Raw genomic sequence first — 24698 nt, forward strand, 5'->3', positions numbered from 1 at the left:
AAATTCCTTAGTTTATAAGCCTCTATAAACTTGTTAGAAATAACTTCCTTCATTAACCTTGCTGCTCTCTGTTTTCCTCTGCCTGCCTCATCCATGAATTCTCTTTGCGTTTTTTTACAATCTTATTACTGCTGTATCCTCTTCTACAGAGGTATTGTCTGCCTGTTCTGTGCCCACATGGGGGCTTCTCAAACTCACTTGCAGCAACTCAGGGAGATTTATCTCTTCGAGCTCCCTCAGTAATCAGTGGAGAGGAAGATTCCTGCAAAAGGTGATCCAGTCAAATAAGACTTCCATTGTGACTCCAAGCTTGTGTCTATATACTTATATCGGCTGTAGGGAAAATCTAGGGAGGTTGTCCTTACTTGACTGCAGTTATCTTTTGTGAACCTCTTCCTCTGTGCCCCATTCCCCAGTCACTTCTTGCCCTGCTGTGCAAGTTAGGGCCCATGCCACATCAGTCAATGCACATCTGCTGCTGTTAGAGGCTCTGTCTGTGTCCATCACATCATGCAAGGATCAGGCTGCGTTATCCTCATTTTGGCCTTCCTTTCCAATATATTATTTGTGATTCTCTAACACCCTCACTTAGATACACAAAGAAGATAAAAACTTTCTTTTTCATTCCCCAAAAGTTAAATTCTGAACTTCCTATGCAGGTGCATCATTACAAGCAGCCTGATTCAGCAAATCTCAACAGTCTTATTAGATGTCTCAGGATAGATTTAGCAATCTTAATTTATGTCAGCTTCCAAAATCATGACTACTTTTCCTGCCACTGATGTTTTACTATATTGCGTTTTGTTTTCATAACTACTTTGAATGGATTCTGCTTCCTGTGTAGCATAATATGGTATGAAAATTCTTTCTTTTCACCACTTAATCAAAAGTGGTCTAAAAAGAAAACCAACATACCTCCTATGTCAGGTCTCAACTTGTTGTCATATCCTTCCAGCAAGCCATTTAAGATAAGAGTGACATCACTCTCATGGACTTTGGGAGTCAAAACCCAAGTCTTATTTGAAGTGTAATCTTCATAATCATCATCTCCCTTTTGGGTGGAACTGTTAAAGAAATAAAAATGAAGAAATGGAAAGCCTTGAAAAACAGGAATTTGTAGGCAACCTCTTTAGAGATAATACACACATAATTCAGGTTTTAATAGTACTGTACAAAACATTGAGAAATCGCCTGCTTTATAAAAGGAGACTCACAGTAAAGATGTCACATAACAGTTGAGGTTATGGTTCACTTCAGCAACATTTCCTTTTAGTACAGTTGAGATCATATTCTGTCTATTTGAAGGAACATCAGTGCTTATCACCTTTAGCATGCCTATTTTTTAGCATGCCTCTCACTGACTCAGGTGGGACCTGTTATGAAACAAATCTAATTGTCACTTAGCTTATGCAACTCTCCACCAAAATATCACCTAGTATGTACACAGTGTTGTTGCATTACTTCTCTTTGAGAGAACAATTTGATGCAACACATTACCAGCAAGACCAATAATTAGATTCATTCAAACAAACTGTTACACAGCTTTTCTCCACTCTGATAAACTTGAGCTTATTGTGCTTTTGGAAAGTTCAGCACAGATTTTTGCCAATGGTTTTCATTTTCACTTTTGCTAACCAGAACCCAGAGAGGATAAAAAGTCTGTTTACCTTTTTTTTCTGCTACTGAGCAGTATGACAGCAGATCTAGTATAATACAACCTGCTTAGCACAGTAAAAAGGGCAAGTTAGGAATCAGAAATGTGAAGACTAGCCTTAATGGATGTTTTGTTTTCTTAAAATCTGTGCCTCCAGTTCTAGAGGAGAACATAGAAACTACTTTAGAATATGACATCATCAGACATTTTCATTTCAGAATGTCAGTGGTAATCAGCTGAATGATGCTAGGCAACTGTAAGTTTTTTGCATAATATGCCAGTGCCCTTCTTTCCTGACCTGCTTCTGTGACAAAGTTTTAACACTGCTGGGTATGAAAAATCTTAATGATAGTACAAATGTCTTACGCCAGTGGGTGGAGTTAGGATATGAATGGGTCAAAACCAGAAAATTTAATTATTTTCCTGTTTCAGCCAGAATCTATACAGAAGTGGGAAAGAGCACAGAGAAGTAGATTTTCATGGGGGCTGGAACTCATGCTTGGCACACAAGATTGAAAGCAGAGACAGCTGACTATGGTCATGGGTGCAATAGTGAAGGGATGACTAGTCCCAGAGTCTGAGAGCGCCATTCTGTTAACAAAAATCTTCGCTCAGTGGTCTTGCCCACTCCTTCCTACAGTGCTATCCTGCTGCATCCTGCTTATACCTACCCAGAGTGGATGGCCTGAAGGCTTTCCCGTGTTGGGCATTTGGGAGCTGTAAGCCAACTGCACAAATACAACTTAACTGTGAAAAAGGCTTTAGCTTCTTTCTTCCCCATGGGCACAGCCTAACAGGAAAGAGCCACGGCACATCTATGCCTCTCTATATAAGACTCTGCTTCCCAGGAGGTGCTGAAGATACAGTGAAATTTGAAGCAGCCTGAGACTGCGCATAGGGCTGTAGCAACTAGGAATGCATAACATGCACGAGAGAGCCAGTCTTACACTGCATTGAATTGAGCTTGGAAGCTGCTGGTGAAGCTAGGTTAATCTATGCCTTCATTACATGTACCGAGTACCATTGACTGCAGCCTCCAGGCACCGCCTAACCTACCCTGTGCCAGCGATATGCATCTGGGAGCTTCAGCTTCCCAGATCAAGAATAGGCAACCCAATCTCCTCCCTCTGGCTACCCAGGCCTTAACCTGTAGTGTTTTACTGGCAATCAAAAGCGGAGTTGTAATTGGCAAAGTGCTACATAGTATTCTACTGGTACTGACAAATAGGCCAGGATAATTAAATTGGTGGGGGAACTTTGTTTATTCAGCTGCCTGGAGTTCAAAGAACTAATTGTAATTCAAAGAAACGTAACTGAAGCAAGGTTCTCCCTCCTGGAGGAAACGAAATCCTTCTAAATAAAGTCTTTGCAAATAGAAGGCACTAGATTATTTGTTTTCAGTCTGTGCAAAGTGATTGAAAAAAACTAACTTTATGTATAAAAAGCCATGCTCCTATTTTATAACCAATTAAACATCCATTCTCTGAAAAGAATAGTTTTTCTGAATGGAAAACAAAAACTAAATCAAATACATTCTTTCACAAAGGCAATGTGTTCCTGAATATTAACGTGATGAGAAAGCTTCAAAAGTCAAACAGCTAGTTAGTAGAGTCTGGTGTACTGGACAGTGAAGACTAGAAGATGAAAAAGTATGTTTGTCTAGGACTTGTCTCAAATCTAGAACAATCTTATTGAACAGCAGCCCACCGTCACTAAAACTTCCATTTCCTCTTGGTAATTATTTGTAGGAAAGAAATAGCTATTTGTTTGCTCATCTGCCGTTTCAAGCCATTTTGGCACTCCAAATCTCAAAAAACAGCAAATGCTTTATGAGATTAGTGTCAGAGGAGAGGGAACACAGCCAATGTAACTAGGGAAAAAGGCCACTGAATTCTAGCTTTTATCTGAATTCCAAGTGGATCATAAGTTAGCATAGGTATCCAATTGTCTAAATGTCTGTCTGTGTAAAACTGCATACCAGCCAAAACAATCAGGGGTCCATCTCTATGAGCAGGGCTTTTGTTGTGCAATGCCATTAATACTAATGAAAGTTATGATGACAAAGCCCTCTTCATCTCCTTAAGACTTTCAAATCAGTCCTTCTGATTAGATGGCCTAAATTTTGCAAGTGCTTTTAATGTCCAGAACAAATTTGATAAAGCCCAGATTATACCCAAATGCATATTGAAAGCTTTTTTTATTTTTATGACTGCTAGAAGTTTTCAAATCTAGTGATATAGGTATGCAAGGAAACACATATTTACCTATTTGCAGATTACAGTAAAATTTTTTGAAAGTTAATGTTTCAGACACTGATACCAAATTTCACTGTTTGAGACATTCCCACTTCTGACATGAATGCCATTGCAAGATGTGTGCAAGACTGCTCTACATAAGTCCAGTTTCCCTGTTTGGAAAAGAGATGGCTTAAGAGGGTCAGAACCCAAACTTGAAACTTCAAGTCGTAGAGTAATTAAAGTTAGAAGGTGTTTTTGGAGGTCATCTGGTCCAATCCCTGCTCAGTTTGCCAGCTAAGCCTGCATGAGGTAGCTATGATTGTGATTACTTACATATATATATAACCATGAGTGTGCCTAACATTCAGGGGGTCTCTTTGTATGTGTCAAATTACCTGAAATGCATCTTCACAAAGCAGATAGAGGGCAGAAATCACTACATGGTAATAAGCTTTTATTAATTTAGATCAGAAAGTGCATTAATTTGGACTACAGGGATATTTGTGGGGGGATGACAGCACAAGATTGAGTCATATTTTTAAAATTTTTTTTATAAAATGTGCAAAGATCTACGAACTGGTATCTCACTCTACAATTACACACTAACCTCATTCTGCCAATGAGGTTTTTACTATGGCAGGGGCTAAAAAGAGTTTTAACTCATGTTTCTTATCTTCCTCACTATAAAATACACATACTAATCCTAATTCTGCATTAAAGAAGTTGTTACTTGATACATAACATTTATAAAGCTCTTTCGAGTGCTCATTGGTGAGGTGTAACTTTAGCACAAACTGAGATTACACAAACTAAATGTTCAGGACTGGATTCTCCAAATCTTTGCTAGTGCACATCATCCATAAGTTTTTTGCAATACCTTCTGGGCAACATTAAATCATTCATGGAGCGAGTGTAACGTCTGAGGGCAGAGGTACCTACTGCAGGTAGAACTGGGTTCACCAACCGAGGGATAAAGAACTAATGAAAAGATGCTCTACTTCATTGGCATAGCCTCTTTTACAGACTTCTTAGCGCTAAAGGCATTATTTCTATACTGGAAATATATTGAAATAGTAGAAGATTAGTTCAAAGAGTCCCAGAAGATATCTCTGCTGAGAAATCACTGATGTGTTAGGAAAATAATTTTTTTCCGTCTTCTTTTCAGAACTTTGTCTAGAAGACCCAACAAAGCCCATTAGTCAAAGGTTTCATTAATGTGCTGATACACTATTCTCTTAGCCATGGAAGTCCACATTACAGTTTGGGAATACATTTCTCTTTTTAATAGATTCAGTATGATTTCTTTTCTTTTTAGCTTTCATTTCCATGGAAGTAAGATTGATACCTACATAAAAAATATCATCACTTTAGTAAAATTTAGCAAATAATTATATTAATGGTATTTAGCTGTCTTACGTTATTATCCTTTCAAGCCCTTTGGCTTAAATTCTTTAGTTCAAAATTCAAAACAAAGAGTGGATTATCTATTTCAAAACTACCGTGTTTTTGTTAATTGCTAACATAAAGTCAGCATTATAATTTTTGATGATCTCTGCTGTTCCATGACATCTCTATATCAGAGACACTCTAATGTAAATTCCAGAAGAATCATACATAGCATTTCTTGGAAAGACACTACCATATGTTGGTAAAGATACACTATGCATTATTTAGAATCACAGATAGCAGCAATAATTTTTCAGTCTAAATTGAGGGACAGATTGGGCACATCTTATTTCATTAGTGAGCAATAACTCACAAAGGATATCCCTTTGAAATAAGGTAAATATTTCCTAATCCACAGGAACATGATTTTCACGACTTGTTACAAGTAGTAGAAGGGAAATGATACTCTTCTCAGACGCAAAAACCTACCATGACTGCTCAGTCTTTCAACATTCAGATGTGAGGTCATATATTTAGCTGGTCAAAATCTCTATAATTCCAGTGACTTTAAATAAGATATGCCAATTTGTACCTACTGTGGCTCTGTCCTTTAACTTTTCTAAATATAGAAAATGAATTTTAACTATTTCCAAGTGTTCTATTAAGAAACTTCACACAAGAGTCAATTACCCCTGCTGGAATCTGTCTGCTATTGCATTGCTGTTTACAAGCAGAATCAGAGTAGCCACAAAGTGCCTAAAGAAAAAGACCTGTAGCAGTACTGAATAGCTAACAACTAATTAGTTTAACTGTAATTAAAAACGTAAGTTTATTTGTCAAAAAAATCTGACCAGTTTCATCTTTTACACCAAGTAGGCTACAGAAGCTACAGAGCCTACAGCAAATACTTAATAAACTACTCACGCATACAGTGAGTTTTCCACTTAAAGCACCACTGTTTTCTACCTCTCAGTGAAGGACTGAAACAAGGCTTGCTATTTTACCTAACAGCACTGTTTAACTAATGAATAGTCAAGCTGAATTCATTCTCTGATGTGCATAAAAAATTACCCTAATCTATAGGTCATACATTATTCATGATGATAACACAGTCACTGTGAGGGAAGGACATATTCCACATTCCCACTGTGGATACAGAGATGCTGTATGCACATGTGACATACAAGTATGCAGAGAGAATACCGTATTTGCAGGAGATTACAGTGTTTGTGGAAATCTAACTGTATCTATATTTTCTCTTGTTGACTGCTAATCATATTTTAAGTAAAGCTATCTCAATTGAAATAGAAAATGTTTTCACAAAGCTGTATGCTGAATTCTCTCTCACTGTTCATGTTTCTATTCTGTCCATTTGTATTGTTTAAATCCTAAGGCTGTGCCCAGGACCATGGTCTATCTTTACTGTAAAAATAGTACCTATTTTCTCTTTTACTACTAAATGTTCATCACAATACCCAAACTTCACTTTTCCCAGGATTGCAAATCATGTAATGTGAAGATTAATGTAATCCCAAGTCGATTCCCACATCAGAGATGGAAACTCAGAATAATGCTTTGCTTAGAGAGGAAAACAGGAGATCCAGTCAGTTATCAGAAGTTCCATAAAAGGAAATGGAGACCGTGTTGAGAGATTTGGGCTAAGAAATCACAGAGAAAGTGTCTTGTTGTCCTGCTCCCTCAACCTAGAGCTCTGGTGCTGGTGAGACTGCAATTCTGGTACCTTGATGGAGCTCTGTTCCAGAAGAGCCTGAAATACTACAATACACATTACAGTGTTTCCAGAAAAGCTTGTTTCAGACTTGGCCACGAGGGAGCATGAGCTGTATTTTGGCCACTTGACGCAGTCATGTAGCGAGGGAGGATGAGGAAGTTCACAAGGAGAAATAAAACAGTTTTTACCTCTACTTAATGGTTTGGGTAAGTTGAATTTTAGGTAGGTCACCTGTAGAAGATAGATAGTTTATTTCCTAGGCTACTGCTACAGCTATCATTCCATGAACTATTCAAATAATGTAAAGTATTTAAAAACTTGTCATGAAATGATCACTGCTTAAAAACAAAACAAAGCTGAGTTTGTCATTCCTAAGTCATAGAGGTACTGAAGTGTACAAGAAAAAAAATATTAAAATAATACTACAATTCTCATAAATAAATTGCTACAGCTGAAACACTAAGATTAAGTAGGGACTGAGCATACAAGTCTCAAAATGGGTATTCGAGACCCAGAAATCACTAGAGTAGCACAGATGATTACTCCCAGCAGATGACTTTTCAGTCATCTTTACAGTACATGAAGGCCCTAGATTGCCAGCAATCAGTCATTTCTGAAAACTGTGCCTACCTTGAGATTTAAAGGCTGGCCAGATTCCTGTGAACATTTGCAGTGTTTTCCACTGAATGAGATGATACCTGGCAACACAGCACCTAAGCATCGTGCTGTGGATTTTACAGGCCGCCTTCTAGTCATTCAGCAACTCATAGTAAACTCACTGATACTTGTCAGCCATGTTGAGTAAAGCAGTCCAATTCTGAAACCTCTTCACAGACTTCTAAAATATTACATGGCAATGATGTTTTTGCATTAGTCACTATAAAACTGTCAATCATAGCAGAGTGGTTTATCTTACATTCTACATCTTCCCCAAGACGTGCACTCACATTAGCTACTGCACCTTATCACATCATAAATTTTAGCCCTTCGTAGTTATACTTAAAGCATCTACTTTCCATATTTGCGGATTCAGCTGAATGTGGCTACAGCAAGTGTTTACACAGAAAGGTTGAAAATAAAAATTTAACTTGGATTGAGTTTTGTTTCTTTCCTGTAAGTTTGTGAAAATGCTTTTTTAAAAAGCCCTTTGGTGTGCATTTATTGAGAGTGCTACCAAGAAAACTTCTGGTTTGTAGTTGTTACTGAGTTTTCTAGTTCACTGTACTGAAAAATTGCAGTGCAATTTTTGCATTGCACAACTGATTGGATTCAAGTCGTGAGTGAGCAAGAGGATTATTGTCCCTTTTTCAATATTTCTAATACCAACAAAATGGGCTCATGACCAATTGTCACCAGAATTACCAGAAACAGGGACCAGTGTTAGCAGTCCTGGCAAAGAACCAAAAGCTGAAATGTAGCACCCAGTCTAGAATCAGTTTCTCCAGCAGAAAGTTGAGGCACATTGGTTAAATAAGTTGATAAAGGATTTCCGCCTTCAGATCTATCAGAATAGACCGATGTAATCGACCAAAACTGAATTATACCACAATATAAAACTTGTGGGCAGGGAGAGGAGATATGTGCTACCCCCAGGGAGGATAGCAAAATGTAGAGGGATGAAACAAACTTGTATAGCCAGTAAGGAACAAGAGAGATAATTATAGAAACAAGCACATATCATTCATTTCGAACAGCCTGAGCTTGAAGTGCAGCATTTATACGTATGAGAACTCTGGAGGAGTCTAAGATGTGATCAGATGATTCAGATAAGCCTCCATAACTTAAGATGATTGTTTCAAATTTTGTTGAGCTGCAATTTTGTATGAATATGTTTTCTTACATTTTGTTTGCTGGAGGTTACATAATCTACTCACATATCTCTTTACTGCAGTTATGGCTACTCCTTTTAGTGGCAAGCAAAGGAAAGCATTAGATAGAAACAAACAGAAAAGGGAGAAATAGGTTCAGATGTTCTTCTGCATCATAGGGTTAGCCTGAGTTGATCTTCTACTTTATTTGAAATTATCTAGCTATATCTAATTGTAAAAGGTGTAACCTTGGAATTACGTGAACCTCAGAAGGTTTATTTTTTGGTTTACCTTCCTCTTCTCTCTACTTCTCTCCCCTCGTCTTCCATCCCCCTCCCTCCTCTTTTTTCATTTCTTTTAAAACTGTTCTATGCATCTCTGTGTGTGAAATCTAAGGCACTTGGGGCATGGTTTTTGCCTGTTGCTATTACTCAGCTCCTGCAGATTTCCACTATAGCTGGGAGAGCTCAAGAGAAGGAGTTAAGTTAATGGCCATTACTGAAATGTGATCCGACTAAGTCTTTTTTAGTGTGAGCTCTTTTTATTTTTTCTGTCTGTGTTTTATTGTATGCAATTGTCATCTGTTACTATTATATGTAATTTCTCTTCCCCAATAAGGTACATTGCTTTTAGAAAAGATTGCTCTAAAATCTCACTATAAATTAACAAGAGGACCAAAAAGCTTAATTTTGTTCTCAGTGAGTAAGATTAGGAAAACATGGATGCCCTCCAGCCACCTATTTAAACAACATTAGCTCAAAAAACCCAATCCTATTGCTCAATTAGATTTGAAAAATGAAAGAATAAAGATTCTTGTTCTGTAATACCCTATGAGGTACTCATATTCATGGCTTTTCAGAATACTTGCACAACTTTTTTATATATTTTGTCAGCATGGTAATTTCACCCAGAAGGGAGTCACTTCTGGAATCAATCATTCATGATGTAGTCATCTTCACATCACTATCTGTCGATGTTTAAAAACAAACATGTGAGGTGCTAGAAATGTCATCAGTTTTGCTTATTGAGTAACCTTCCTGAGCATTTTTTTGAGATTTAGAACACTTTTTTTTGTCTACAGTTGTGAGCTTTAAAATTCAAGTTAAACTGAATATAAATGCTCATTAGAATTAAATCTGTCAGGGAATGTTTTCATTCTCGTTTTCTATGTCTCAGTACACAGCAAAGCACTATACTATGGTGTTCCCAGTGTTGGGCTGGGAGTCAGGAACATTGAATGCTTACCCCAGTAAAAGGACTAGTGTCCTTTTACTTGCTATGATAAGCCAAGTTATATCATCTCTGCATGTAAGTGTAAACCATTTTTACAACATAAATAGGCACATAAATGTGCCTTATTATTTGTGTTTGGTGAAGACTAGGCATGAAGGTAAACCATCTCATGGAGGAAGAAACAATCACTAACCACGCCTTAGGAAATGACATTGCATTGCTGGGAATCACGCTTCCGTCGCACTTATCAGCAATGATATAGCCCACCTCTTTGGTAAACCAAGTGGGTCAGATAAACCCTGAATGATTAGGGAGCCAGTCAAAAATAAATTTAAAACCAATATAGGTTTATTCTGAGTATATTCTTAATTCTTACTTCTTTCAGATCATGGAAGTATCATTACTGAAATGTTTATTAGATAGAAATGTGTCTTGAAGAAAGAGCTGAATGAACAGAAGATAGCTGCTTGATACAAGTCTTTAATTAACTCATCATGAAGCTAACTCATTCACAAAATGAATGTAAGCAAATGGTGAAAATTAAACTGGGTTTTGTTGGGTTTTTTTAAACAATACTTCTCATTTAACTTCATTTTTAATGCATGGTAACCAATAGTAACCCATGTGTTCCTACATAAAACAACTTATATCATGCAAGACGCTGTTTGCACTCATGCTCGTAAAACAGACTGTGCAGGGGTGGATGTGGAATTTAGTTCCGATAACAGGGTAGATGTGTGATACATTAAGAATATAAGTAGCAAGCTAATGTCTTTATGTCAGCTAAGTAGGAAAATTGTCAACAAGTGTGCCTGAATTTCCCCTATGGAATTTATTTATTTTGATGAAATGGCCTATGTTGGTTTTGTTGTGGAATTCTGATGGTCTTTTCTTGGTGGTTGGTACTATTGGGATGGCTTCATGTCAGGGTCTCCTTAATTCTGTGGGGCGTATGAACATCCTAGGTTCTGGATAAGGATCGTTAGCACCTCTGCTGTGATATGCACCCAGGCAGGGTTATTCAATGGCAATGTCACCCCATGCCTGTACACCTCTATGCTGCATCCCGTGTCCACTTCTCAAGGCCTCTGCTGTCATACTAGGCTTATATTTCTCTGCACTACGTAACTATGTAAATAACTCATTCTTCATAGAGTTACTGCTTGTTACTATTGTCTATATGAAGCTATGATGTACCGTACAAAAAGTCAAACAAAATAGCCATAGATGCCTGGTCAATTAGCAAAATTACTGTGGCAGCTAAACCAAATAAAACAAAGCTGTGGGCAGGTCAAGAAAAGTTCAGACCCAGCAGGCCTGACAAGCCTCTGTCCTGAGGCCTTGCAAGCTCAGTGCAAAGATTGTGGCCTGTCATTAGCAATGGCAATGTTGTATTGCAGGGCTACATGCTACAATTCACAAATGTTCCTTCCAAGGTAAATATTGATGCAAAGCTGCTACATCTTCCTTTCCTATTTATGCCTGACTATAACAAATGTTTTGGAACACCGTTTCAAAAAGAAATGCCGGGGTACAGAAAAAGATGTAAAACACATACTTTGGATGTCTATTCCATAGAAAGAAAATCTCACTATTAAGTATATTCAGCTTTTTATGCAAGAACTAAAAAATCTTTTTCTGAAAAATGGTAAATTGTTTTAATGGTGATAACTAATAAATAATATGGTGACTCTGAAACTTTATTTTAATGAGAAAAAACTGTGTATAGGTTCACTCATTGTCTTATTTCTCTCTTTTTGGCCTCTCTATCAGTCTTCAATAAGTAAAATGTAAGGCACATAACATGCAAATTCTACCTAGCTCTGAAATTTTTGACATTTGAGTGGGCTAGGCATAATGATCACTGCAGAGCCTATCTTCCCACCCCTTATATTTAAATATGACTATTAAGGCTAGTCAAAACACCAGGAAAATAGGAGCAATTCCTATTTCACACGCATACAAACATATATCTCCCAGACCTTTCTTTTTCCTCCAGAAATATTTTGGCGTACCTTTTTTGACTATCTCTCATCAATATAGTAGAATTTTATTTTATAAATTATCATTGTTCTCATTATGATCAGAGAATTTTGTCTTTGTAAAAGGAAAGAAACTTGTAAGGAGAAAGCTACTAGAAACTTATTTTATAAGTAGATGGAATTCAGGGATAGAGAAAGATGGATGCCTCATAACTCAAAAAGAGGGCAAGAATCAGAACAATAACCGAGTACAAGCAGAAGCTAAGAGTGAGTTTGATTAATGTGTGGAACTGGCTACAACGGTCAGAAATAGCAGTAGGTGTAGCCATAAACATAGTCCAAAAACATTATTTTGAAAAACTGCATTGGGAACCAAGTTTATCAGTTACAACTATTACTGATTTATTTCTGAAATTCCTGGAGGGAAGAAACCACTTTAAGGTCTAGGAAATGTAGACTCATGTAACTAGAGTTGCAAAATATGTTTAGCAATGAAATAATACAGAGTGCAGAAGATACTACAGAGAATGCTACAAAGTACAGAAAGACATACAGAGATGAAAATGTTTCCTTCAGTTCGAAAGATTATTTAAGAGGATTTTTTTTTTCTCCTCATCTTCACTGTAGCTCTATACTGTGGCTAAATCAAAGGATCCACTAAATGTGCTGCAGAGACTGTTTCAGATGTAAACCAAAACATCCATATATTCAGGCCACAATGTCCAGATCCCTAGCTGGTTTCCTTGGCCCTTTCTCAGAGCTCTATGGAGCATCCACCATGGCATGACAGCAATAAGCTTCGAAGGTGAATCAATACAAGAGCAAGCAGTGATAGGCAGCTGCTACCATCTGACATTACTAGGTCATCTTGAACTAGTCTATTCCCATCTGTGGGGGCTCCATTTAAGAGATGTGAGCACCAGCTACATGTGGTGTCATTTATGCAGATTGTACTGTTTGTGAACACTGAAGCAAGATCCGTGAAGATATTTAGGGTAGCTGCACAAAGTATCATGGTAACTAAGAATAAGCTAATTGGCAAAATGCAGATGGTTTCAGACCCCATTTTCTATGGGTACAGAGAAGGTACCATGATGCTTCAGAGATTTTGTTGGTCCTTTGTGGATCTTATCCAAACTGCATTGTCAGGAACTTTTTAAAAACAGAAGAGTCTTTTCATGACTTGAGCATATGCCAGATGGGAACATCAGGTGAGGATGGAGACCTGAAAACTTGGAAAGAGGGCAAACCCCTGAAATTAATGGAACATGAGCAGAAGCTAAGGAAGGATAAAGTTGTTTTACTAATCATAGCGTATCTCCCACGTGGCTAAATTCATCTTCAGTTTCCCTTACTACAGCTCCAGTAGCTTTTTATAAGCTACAGACTTATGCAGAATAACTGGTAGAGTATTGATGAGAAGAAATTCCACTGGAAGCCACTGAAGCAAAACTTCTACATGCAGTTTATCCTCCTGAATCCCTGGGGAATTTGGCAAACATACCTCAAAATAATTTGTTAAATAAAGAACAGCTGCTATTCCAAGCCCTACAGTTTTCCAGGAGACATTACCAGTGAAATAATTTAGAAGAGAGCACATAACTGGAATACACTTGCTGGCAATTTTGGCATTTTTAGTTTATATCTGTCAGATTTTCCAGGATTATGCTTTTCATACTGTCAACTGCTCAGTATTCTGATCCTGGTGCAGAAAACCATGTTGGTAAACATTTAAACACAAGTGAAAGTGCTTTCCTGGATGAAGGCTTGAATGTTTAAAACCTTGCAGAATTGAACCCCAGTTTAGCGGGCTCAGCCAGTTTCCCAAGGTGTCCCAATGCAGACATGACGTCTCTGTTAAAGAAATATATTCTTCACATGGTGTTTGGAATTCTTGCAGGTAAACTAAAAGGAGAAGTCCTATTTAAAATATGTACTATATATGATTGGACATAATTTGACTATTAAGCTTCTGGCTTTTTTTCATTAAATCCTTTCATTACTATTTTATTGAGGAGCTCAGAACATTGCATATGCAGGTAACAACTGCAGATAACAAATGTTTCTCATTTTTCAATCTGAATATATATTGCATTGAATTTAATCACCTCTGCTGCTTATCTACTATAGAGAGATTAAAAGAGATAGTGCTTTGGGGACCATAACAGAAGAATTGATTTTACAGGTACAGTAAGTTTCCTCTTTTTTTTTTTCTCCCTTAACAAATTGTATAATTAAAGCTGCAAACAATTTTCTCTTCTAATATTCTCCAGAAGCCTTCACATACTCAGAACTTTTTCAAAGTTACCATGTGAGCTAAAATTCTTGGTTTCTGGCCAAAGATTAATTTTATTTCAAAGCTTAAAATAAAATCCACATTTTGAAGTCTGTAAAGCTAAAATTATTCCTATTCCCTTTTAAAATTAAATTTATATAGGGTTTGTTTTCACACATATAATCCCTAGATGACTGAATAGTAAATTCTGGAACTCATTGTAGAAATAATCCTTATTAAGAAGTATACCCAGAGTAAAAGTGATTGGATATTAAGTGGTTAAAGTGTATTAAGTGGATATAAAAGTGGTTAAAAGTGGTTGGATATTAATAGCAAATAATTTGGAATTGCTTAATTTAATTTCTGAGAAATGAACTCTCTCTAGAGACAGTGGCGGCATGTTGTGAGAGGAAAGAAACACTGTCCTCATCTGGGTGGAATAGAGGTATCTTAGTTTTACAACCTTTTGACATCAATGGTTTTGCAACTGTTTTGAAAATATTGACAATTACCACAAACAAGCATGAGCTAATGATCTACCTATAGAATTATATTATTGATTGTTTTGGGTCAGGTGATTACTTTTCTGCACACAGAGGCAGTTTGAATGCCTAAATTCTGCAATAATGGCTCTTAGGCCTATAAAAGTAGAAACCAGAGACATTGTTCAGGATAGCAGAAGGGAAAGATGATTGCAGACTCCTTGATGAACTGTTCTCTCTTGCCAGCATCAGTATGTGCTGTACACCTGATTGAAGCCTTTTTAGTGTTAATCTACAGTGTGAAGTCTTTTGTGTCTTCACCAATTTTTGGAGAGGAAAAGCAGAGTACAGCCTATACCACCCTTTCATAGGATGTACACAAAATGGCCAAGAGATGACTGATCTCTGTATCTGACCATTATGAGTATAATTCATTCTGGTTTGGTGACACACTTTCTCCAGCTTTATCAAACATACACATGGATCAGTAGGTCCCAGAAGTGGATTGTCACTTAATAATATATTGAATAATGCATTGATTAGTTTAGTAAGGCTTTCTAGCATTATCTCATTAATATTAATTTTTCTTAATTGTTCTTGTTCTCATTCTCTCTCCTTCTATCTCTTTTCCTCTCTCTTGAAAAATAATCTAAGGGAATTAAATGAAAGTGGAATTCAGTAGATAATCCTCAATCTGTCACAGCAGGCAGATTTCTGTTTAGATCTGAAGATATCTTACTACAGATTAACAAAAGCTTCATACGACCAGAACATGCTATTTGTGTTACACAATATAACATTGAATCACTATTGAAGGAAAACATTCATTTTCTCATATCACCCACTGTTTTCCAGGGAATTCTGTCAGAAGGTTATTTTGGGTATGCATGAGATCCTCTTTAAGATGCATTTCTCATAAATTTATAGAACCATAGGTATTTTTTCTGTAGAACATGGAGCATTCAAAAAGCTTAAGATGATAAATAGCTCAGAAAAAAGCTAGCCTTTCATCTCAAGGGTTCACACCAAAGTCCAAGATGACATTCAGTAAAAATACAATTTCATACACGATTACCTGCATCATTTGGAAAGAGCTAATGCAAGCATAAAAAGTAAATATCTTCTCCTCATTCCATTCCTTTCAAATGCTCATTATTATCTTTCTTTTCTTTTAAATAGGTTTTTTTCCCTGTATATTGATGTTTTATTTTTGTGTTTATTACATACAATAATCTGTATATGTTGGATTAGATTTTGTAAAAATGCTGTTTCTTTAATGTTTTGCTGGCTGTCTGCGAACAGATGAAAGTCCTGTCTTGTCAGAGTAATATTTAGTTTCATATACAATGGCCAGATTTCACAGCTAGGCCTACGCATTGTGTTGTACTTTACTGAATATGTGTGAAAATGTCCTTCCACTAAATCTGAAAAAGTAACACTGATCCTGTAGATAAGAAAATCTGACTTACACATTAGTGATCTTCTTCCTTAATGATAATAATTTGTTGCATTGAGATTCTTGTATAAATTACTGAAGTTCTATTACCTGCTATCACTTTGCAGTAATCGTAATATAATGATTACTCTGGGTCACATCAGCTATATATTGTGCCATGTATTTTGCATCTGGCAGATGCCAATAGCAGAAGCTAAGAGCAAAAGATCAGGGCAAGAATATAATGATGCTTCCCCGGTAAAATCTCTCCGCTTCCAGAAACATGCAGCCAGAGATTTCCTGTAACGAAATGTTATGACTGAGTTTAATGAACTTTGAAGTATTTTTCTTCTTTTTGAATCTATATAAATCTTTGGGCTCTTCGTTACCTCACTGATTAGAAACAAAACCATTTTCATAAGTTTTCAGGCAGCCAATGATAATTTTATTGGGTGCTCTGTGCCCTTTATATAAAGAGAAAAAAAGTAATGCTTCTCTAGTCAACTTTTTCCATGTTGCTTAGGACATTACATGAAAAAACATTATGCAGCTGAGGAAGTCATTTACATGAGAAGGTGTTTGCTACATTTCTCTTCTGCTTATCCAGTCACTGGTGGTTTTCAGCAGCATTAAAGCCTCCTTTTTTTGACAGTAGTTGTGTTAAAAATATTACCCAGTTATAAAAATAAGAGGATATCACCGTGTGTCAGACTGAATACCCAATATTCAGTCTGACAAGACTCGCATATTAATTTCCTGTCACAACTATACAAATACCCCAGAATCACACTAGATGTAATCCTCACTGTTCTCTCAATAGCTTTCTTCAACCTACCACCTTCGCCCCTCTTTTACCTCAGTTTGTCTCAGCCAGTTGGCAGGTGCTGGGACATGTGAAAATATGTACCCACTATCTCCCTCTTCCCACTCTTTAAAAAGATAGGGTTTTGTAAATTTCTCACATTGAAGGAGATGGTTACACATTCTGATATAAATGAATTTCTAACCACTTCATATGACAAGTTTAAAAGCAAGTAATATTATTTTCTTGTTTCCAAAGAAAAAATTAAATGCTGTTTTCTCCACCTTCTGGCTTAGTACAAAGCGGAGTTTCTTCTTAATTGGAAGAATCAAACAAGTGGGTTACTTCTGGACATCACAAGTAGAAAACTGGACCCAATTCAAACAACAGCAAAGCTCCTACATACTGCACCAGAGCTCTTCTGAGTCAGGAGCTCACCTAAATAAAATGCCTGTAAAGACAATATGCCTCTATCGGTATACACACTAGGTGAATTCAGACTCTCATGGTATGCTTTTTGTTAGCGTCATGACAATTTGGGCCATAACCCAGTATCAAAAGGAAGCATGCAATAAATGTTAAGTTTTAAGTCATCAGAAGTCACTCATCATATTGAGTTTAAAGTCTAAAAAAATCAGTTCATTCTATGCACTGATTCTCAGCTACTAAGAAGAGAGGGAACTCTGTCCCAGACGAAACCAGGACAATATCCACCCCTTATTCTATAGCATTTACGTTAAGCCCAGATTCCACACTTTCTGATACATTGATTGATCATTCTAAATGAATGGACACTTTATACTGTTCCTTTCTCATCTCTACTTCAGCTAAAATAGCTCTTCACCCTGTTTTTTGTGCTTTGGATATATTCACTAGGGGCAATTGTAGTCCGTAATTTCATTAATGTTCAACAAGTTTGGTTTTAGTCTCATTCTATGAAATAGGCTCTTCCTTGCCCAATAATAATTATAGTTACCTGACTATGGTGATGGACTTTTTTTTCTGCAATTTATGGTTCTTTCCTGGTACTTTCTACAGTCTTTTTATTCATCATATAATGAATGTATCTTGTTCTAAGTAAACAGCCTCCACCTTTGAGTCCAGAAGCATACCTCCACTTCCAGTGACGTTACCTGGATGTCTGTTTCTATCATCGGTTGTCATATCTTTTCTAAAAAGAGATAAATAAACACGTGTCTCTCTCTTTTACTGCCACAAAGTCTCCCTAGTTCTTGTTCAGAACTTCCATTCACAGAAAAAAGCTCTGTTCTTGAATGGAGAAATTTCTTTATGTCCAGAGGGCCTGGACAAGACCTATGTGCCACTTAAGATCAATTTACATTACAGTCTGTGGGCTGAAGCAGAGTGTAAAGTTTAAGCCTGATCTTCTATACAGAATAAAAAAGAAAGAATGAAGAAAAACAGTGTTTAGAGGTATTGTAAACCAGTTAGCTGGAATGTAGGTTGAGAGCTTTCTGCAAGAAGTAAAAGCATTATGCAGTGTAAGAAACACTTCTTGAAGATTCTTACTAAGTTATAGTTTAACTTTGGGTTATTTCCTAGTTCTTACCTATGAACACATAACTATCTGTAAGGATTTATACTGTATAGGTCCTGGCTTTTCCCTCAGTGACACACTGACTTCAGTGGTCAGGGATTACTGAGAGGATAAAACTAGGCCCGGCATGTGAGGAGATTTCTAAAACTGCTGAGATTTTCAGCATTAGGTATAGGATAGGGCATTGATTTCTTAGCAGACATAACTGGGAAAATGGACAATCAAACCTTACCATCTGTGTTAAAGGGAATTTATATTGCAATAAATGTCCATAAAAAAAGTACAACACTAGATAGGCTATGAAGCATGAAAATTAAAAAAAACCTTTCAGTTCTAACATCCCTATGTCAATCATTTTTTATGTGTATATTTTCTAAGTCTGAATTCATATTAAGCAAGCCCATAGCTAGCATTGTATTCACCGCCATTCTCACATAATCTACCTCTTTTTCTGTATAAGACGGTGAGTGGGGCTGCAGGTACAACAGTTTGTAAAGCAGCAGTTCAGACTGTACCAATGAAGCAGAGAACCACAGTACACTCTAGTTATTCTACTGAATGTTTAAAAAAAAATCAAATGATCACCCTAATAGAATTTTGTATCTAGGAATATATATAACTTTTATAGCTAGAGTGGCTGAACGTAACAAAGGAAAGGCTACAGGGTACCGAGCTAGCTTCAAATGAACTAGTGCATTTCCACATTGCAGGACAGTGCCAGTCAGAGGTATTGACCTTAAAACTGCCTCTGCTTTGGAGCTTACTTGAATATATCTCTACAAGGTACTGTACTGATCAGTACAGATATGCTCTAAGCAGGCACAAAGGGCAGAATATGAAAAAAAAAATCAACCTTCCTATAAGCATGTGCATCTGTTATTGCTCACCTGTGTCTAATGCTTTATCTAATCCTTTAATAATTCATGCTTTCAATTCACAATTTAGTTCCTTGTTGGAGAAAGTGGTGGTCATTACTTAAGTATATAAGAATTTAATTGTACTGGGACTGAGACTTGGAATGAGTTTCCTTTGATGAGACATTTGCTTCTTTTCCCTTTATCTGTTCACTCCTATCAGAGTCTTCTTCCTTTTTAAATTTTTGTGCAACTGTTACAGAATTGCTTGACATATGCCAACAGAGCAAATGCACCATAAAGAGGAAAACAATGCGACCACAATGCAAATCAACAAGGTATTTTTTCCAGATCAGCACTAATCAAGAATAGTTTAAACTTAAGACCCAAAAGCATGATTTGGATGGCCATGAAGAAGACACATAGTATAAATAATATAGGAAATACTACATTAAAAGAATAGATTAATTTCCTAAGCTATTTTTACTGTAGGTAGTTTCTACAGTTTTTTATTAACAAGTTTCACTTCTTGGAGTTTCAAGGATTCAAACTTTCTGAAAGACTTTCTAACATCACTTTGTATATTCATTAGAGTATTTTGGAATACATGAATTTTGGCATGCAGGTTATGGTTAGGTGGTATAGTCACTAAAGCAGAAGTTAGTTAAAAGGCTTAATCCACATCTCCAAATCATTATCTACTTGCAAGTAGGGAAACAGTGTCTGTAATCTTTTTTGCCTCCTCAAGTTATTAATAATGAGATAGTGAGAATTTTACTTAATTGTTCAAATCTACTTTCGATCAGTGTTTTCAGTAGTCTTTTTATTACAATAATACTTGTTCCAAGTTTGTATCCCAGCATTACAGCTGATGGCAGTCAGGAATGCAGCATGGCTATGAAAAACTCAAAGGCAGTCTCACTCTCCTTGCTACTCCTGAAATGTTCAAGTAGAGTGCAGGTCCTGTGTCTCTACAGCCTCAGCTCTGCTGAAGCAAACACCATAGTATATAGGCCAGTCAGCACTAAATATTCACTTTCATAGTACTATAGACAAGGATAAAGTCATAATTTAACAGCACCTAGATTTACATCTTCTGTCATGACACTTCTTTAAAAGGGACCATTCCTTGTTAGTTGAGAAATTGTCTCTTGGCTGAGAACATCTTATTCCAATAATGCTCCAAGTGCTTCAGTGGGTCCTCTGACTTAATATTCGTGCTATACACTGTGTGAAAGTATTGGAATCTAGTGTACAAATAACTACAGCTGCAGGATTAATACCAAACCAATGTTAGCAACTTTTACAGTAATTCTAAATGACTTCAGCTCAGGGATATTCATGCCCCTTTTAATCATTGTTATTATATCACTTATCACACAGTGCAAGAACCCAGCTGACGCTGCTAGTGCTTTACAAGAACAAAACAATTTTATTTACTCCCATGTTCAGTAATTTACTAGTAAAAATACATATATTTACATATGAACCAAACTATTTTGGTGCTAAAATGATTGCTTTATTTATGCTTTTTTCTGATCAGTCTTGACAGTTTTCAGTTTTAGGTATCTAGCTGCAGCATAGAAACATTGCCATGACACTACTTGGGCACTAGCAAGTGAAAAAAGAAAAGTAGCTAGCGTCCAACATTTCACATCTGGACATTGCTTTGCACTGTGTTCGTGTGATTTTTGCTGACAACTTGTTAAAGCTCAGGACTATGCAAAAATAGCTAATAAAAACTATATGTAAATAACATGCAGAATATAGCTTTAAATCTATTTGAAACTTTGCTGGTGAGTGAGCTTTATTACATATAATGTATTAATTACCTATTATATGTTCAATAAGTGTAATCAAATAATTAGTTCAAATTAAACCCCATATTGAGGTGTTCAAATATTAAACAGTTTTATTTACATTTTTAAAGTGTTTCTAAACCCCAAGATTTGATGCAAAATTTTCAGAAATCTGGAGTTTGGTTTGACTCATTTTCACTGAAACACAGCTTCAGTCAATATGATAGACTGCACAATGCTGTTACACCAGTCTGAGTGATAAGATGATGGGGGAACTTTATGCAAGAAGTTTGCAGTGCAGTTATGAATGTCAAGAAACAAATTGGAAGAAAGCACTTCCTAAAACTTTAGTGTGTACAATCATAAGGATGTACTCTGTGCATGTAATAAAACTAATACATAAAATTATTGTAAAGGTAAAATACTACAGTGCTGTAATATGACATTTGTTCTGAATTCATTCAAATCATGGTTTGCTGAAGTCCATGCCAGAATTTTAGCTACTTCCATTAATGCCTGAATGATGCCTTAACTTTCCTCTTCTTTCTCTAATCTTTTAAATATCAACAACTCTGCAACAATTAATTTCTCTATATAGTAATTTTTTGTATTAGCAGGGGAAAAACTTCTGCACAATATTGGTAATCAATTTTTATGTGTTCAATTACTTTGATCAAATTCTGCAAAGACTTAAAACTTTTGTGTGAATTCTGACTGATGTCAACACATATATTCACACATATAACATGGAGCACATACGTTAGTGTTCAGTTGCATTGGCCTTTCAGAATTTCAGTGTCCAAGACAAGTGACACATAATACAATGATATTCCCCTCCTTCTGAAGTGTTTGATGAGTTTTTAACAAAGAAAAACTTTCATCCTGGCTATAAATAAATGGTATCTAAGTTCAACTTCTGTAACTCTGTCTTGGTTCATGAGTTTCCAAAACTAATAGTAAGGTTTATTCCACAACAGAAAGAGAAAAGTGTCCTGATTATTAGAATTAAAATCATATTTGCATGTTGACTCATTTAAAATACTTTCTTAAAGCACTAAGGATAATTTTCCCCTTTACTTGTAGCTTTTTAATATTGTTTCTCTGTCTATTGTTTATTCTTTAAAATTATGGGGTCAGGAAGCTGTCAGAAGAAACCATCTTGGCTATCAGATGGCTATGAAAAGAAAACAGAACCTTTTGCAGAGATAAAACTTTAATTTGCATTATGAAGAGTTTCTTTTAAAGCTTATGAAATAATTTTGGCAAAATTCCTCTCGGGCTATGTTATTCTGAAAGATGAGTGAAAAGAAGGAAGTGTGTTAAAATAAATATCTGGGATTATTTTAGTGGAAGTTTTATGTCAAAATAATCTGAGACCCTGTGCTCATGAAATCCTGTAAAAGCTCATTTTCCATTACTGTATTCACATAGTAATCATAAACGATTCTGTAAGAGTCAGAGATACCTTATACCTGTCTTACTCGCAATAACAAAGTATCCCTCACAGTAGGCTCACCAAGTTTTGTTTCACTTTCTACTCCATTTTCAACCATTTTAAGTTTCTTTTCACAGGAATTCTTCACAAAGTCCTTTTTGTGTGAAGAAAGTTACTCTAAAACCCAGCAACTTTTAATTTCCCTGGCCAATAATTTCGGCCTTTTATTTTGCTTAGAACTAAAATCCTACCACTGCATCTACAAAGTCTGATTTTTCTTAAACAAACAAACAAAAAAACAAACAGAAAGAACCCATTTTTTAGTATGGTAGTGTCCAGGTAAAAGGAGGGGAGAAGAAAGAAGGTAAATTTGAATGAGGAGCCTGTATGAATACAGCATTAATAGTAGAAAAGAGAATGGGCACTAACTTCTCTGATGTATCATTGACAACATGGCTTATGCAGCTCTGAGGAAAAGTCTGTTACCACTTGAAAGGCCAGGTACTTTGCAATGCAGTGCTACTTTCTCATCTAATCTGTTAAATGCATGGTCCACAAATTTTTGCAAGAATATCTGCTTCAGCGTAATGCTTGGCACTGCAGCAATACTCACTCCCCCCCTCCACTTTCTACTCAGCCACATACAAACTCCTTCTTCCTCTGCTGTTAAGATTTTTATCTCTTCACATTTCTGTATACAATACACATATGCAGCATGCACAGGTTGTCTTCAAACAGCACATGTGTCGGTGTGAGGGGGTAAATGCTATTGTAAACATTCATCTCATATGACACACATATTTCCTGTGTATCGAATATTACATCCCATTGCTTGTTCCATCAGCGTTAAAAGCATTTCAGTAACTGGGAAATGCAGGCAGCACCTCGCTGCCTGCCTTGGGAGGGTTGTGCAGAGATCTGCATCTCTGTCCTTGGTCCTAAACCCTTGCACCGGCTCCTTATAGACGGAACAAACGTACAGTGCTTCGGAGCCCATAGCCCAGGCACAGCCATGATGTGCCTGCTTAGGTGAAAACAAGCATGAATGCACTGACATTCTGCCCACAAACCACAGCTGTATTATAACTCCATGCACTGTAGCAAACAATAATTCAGAGATAAAAGCCTTCATTAATATGGCATCAAATTCTATGAAACACCCGGCATGTACCACCGTCGTACACACCCGCTGCTTACCCTCCCTGTCCGTGTCAGAACGACAACAATTGTAAGAGAAATAAAACATTGTAAGATCTCAGCTGCTAGGAGATAGATGAATGTAATGCCACTATCCAAACCTCCGGCATTCTCACGACAGCTCTGCAAATTTGCAAACAGATTCTTCACCCCCCAGCCCTCCCTCTCCCCCCCCCAAACCGAATCAGAAAGCACATCTTACCACTGGATGAGAGAGAGGAACAGAAGTGCCCACACCATCATTTTCAGAGAAAATGCAGGATTCAAGAATACAGTGCTCCCCAGGCTTGTTGGATTTGGAGGAATCATCTCTTTTTCTCTCCCCCCCCCCTCCCCCCCAGGTTTTTCCCCCTTTCCTCTTGGTTGCAGATGGATCCGTCCCCTTCTTTAATTTTTTTTGGTAGTGGTTCTTCCCCCCTCCCTACCAGGTCCTGCCAGTGGGATGATACATTGCACCCAGCTGCGGGAATTAATATGCAGGGGGACAGAAATTAGATCTGCACAAGCCCTTTGCAGATATAATCAGAAAACGTCAGCTCAGGCAGCAGGCAGCAGCTTCCAAATCTAGGGGAATAATATAATTGGGAGAAAAGAAAAAAAAACAAAACCACAGACATTCACAGAATAAAAACAGTCAAGGAAAGAAGAAACACATACACATGCACACATTACAGAACCACTCACACACGTGCAACAAAATCCGATAAAGCAATAGAAAGGGTAAACGAGAGAAAAAAAAGAAAAGAAAGAATGGAGCTTCTGCCTGAATGCAGATTAACTCTGAGGTCAAAGTGGAAATGATGCACTCTGCTGCAGCACAGATTAACAC

The 24698-nt window shown here is 36.8% G+C and overlaps 1 protein-coding gene across 4 annotated transcripts in view; it reads right to left on the reverse strand.

Annotated features, from left to right (window-relative positions):
* The window catches only part of GABRG2 (gamma-aminobutyric acid type A receptor subunit gamma2), a 70360-nt gene extending 46182 nt beyond the window's left edge, over positions 1-24178 (reverse strand). For 3 of the 4 annotated variants that reach the window (XM_050905653.1, XM_050905650.1, XM_050905652.1), the window contains exon 1: positions 916-1069. Coding sequence is in view for 1 of the 4 variants with exons in the window: in XM_050905649.1 (XP_050761606.1) it covers positions 916-1064; positions 24072-24178 (256 nt within the window). In the remaining 3 variants the exon portion in view is untranslated. Of the gene's footprint in view, positions 1-915; positions 1070-24071 lie in introns of those variants that run through there. The other variant, XM_050905649.1, reaches the window with a different exon arrangement.
* Between the last annotated feature and the right edge of the window lie 520 nt (positions 24179-24698).

This window comes from Gymnogyps californianus, chromosome 14, assembly GCF_018139145.2.
Source record: "Gymnogyps californianus isolate 813 chromosome 14, ASM1813914v2, whole genome shotgun sequence".
Classification (NCBI taxonomy): domain Eukaryota; kingdom Metazoa; phylum Chordata; class Aves; order Accipitriformes; family Cathartidae; genus Gymnogyps; species Gymnogyps californianus.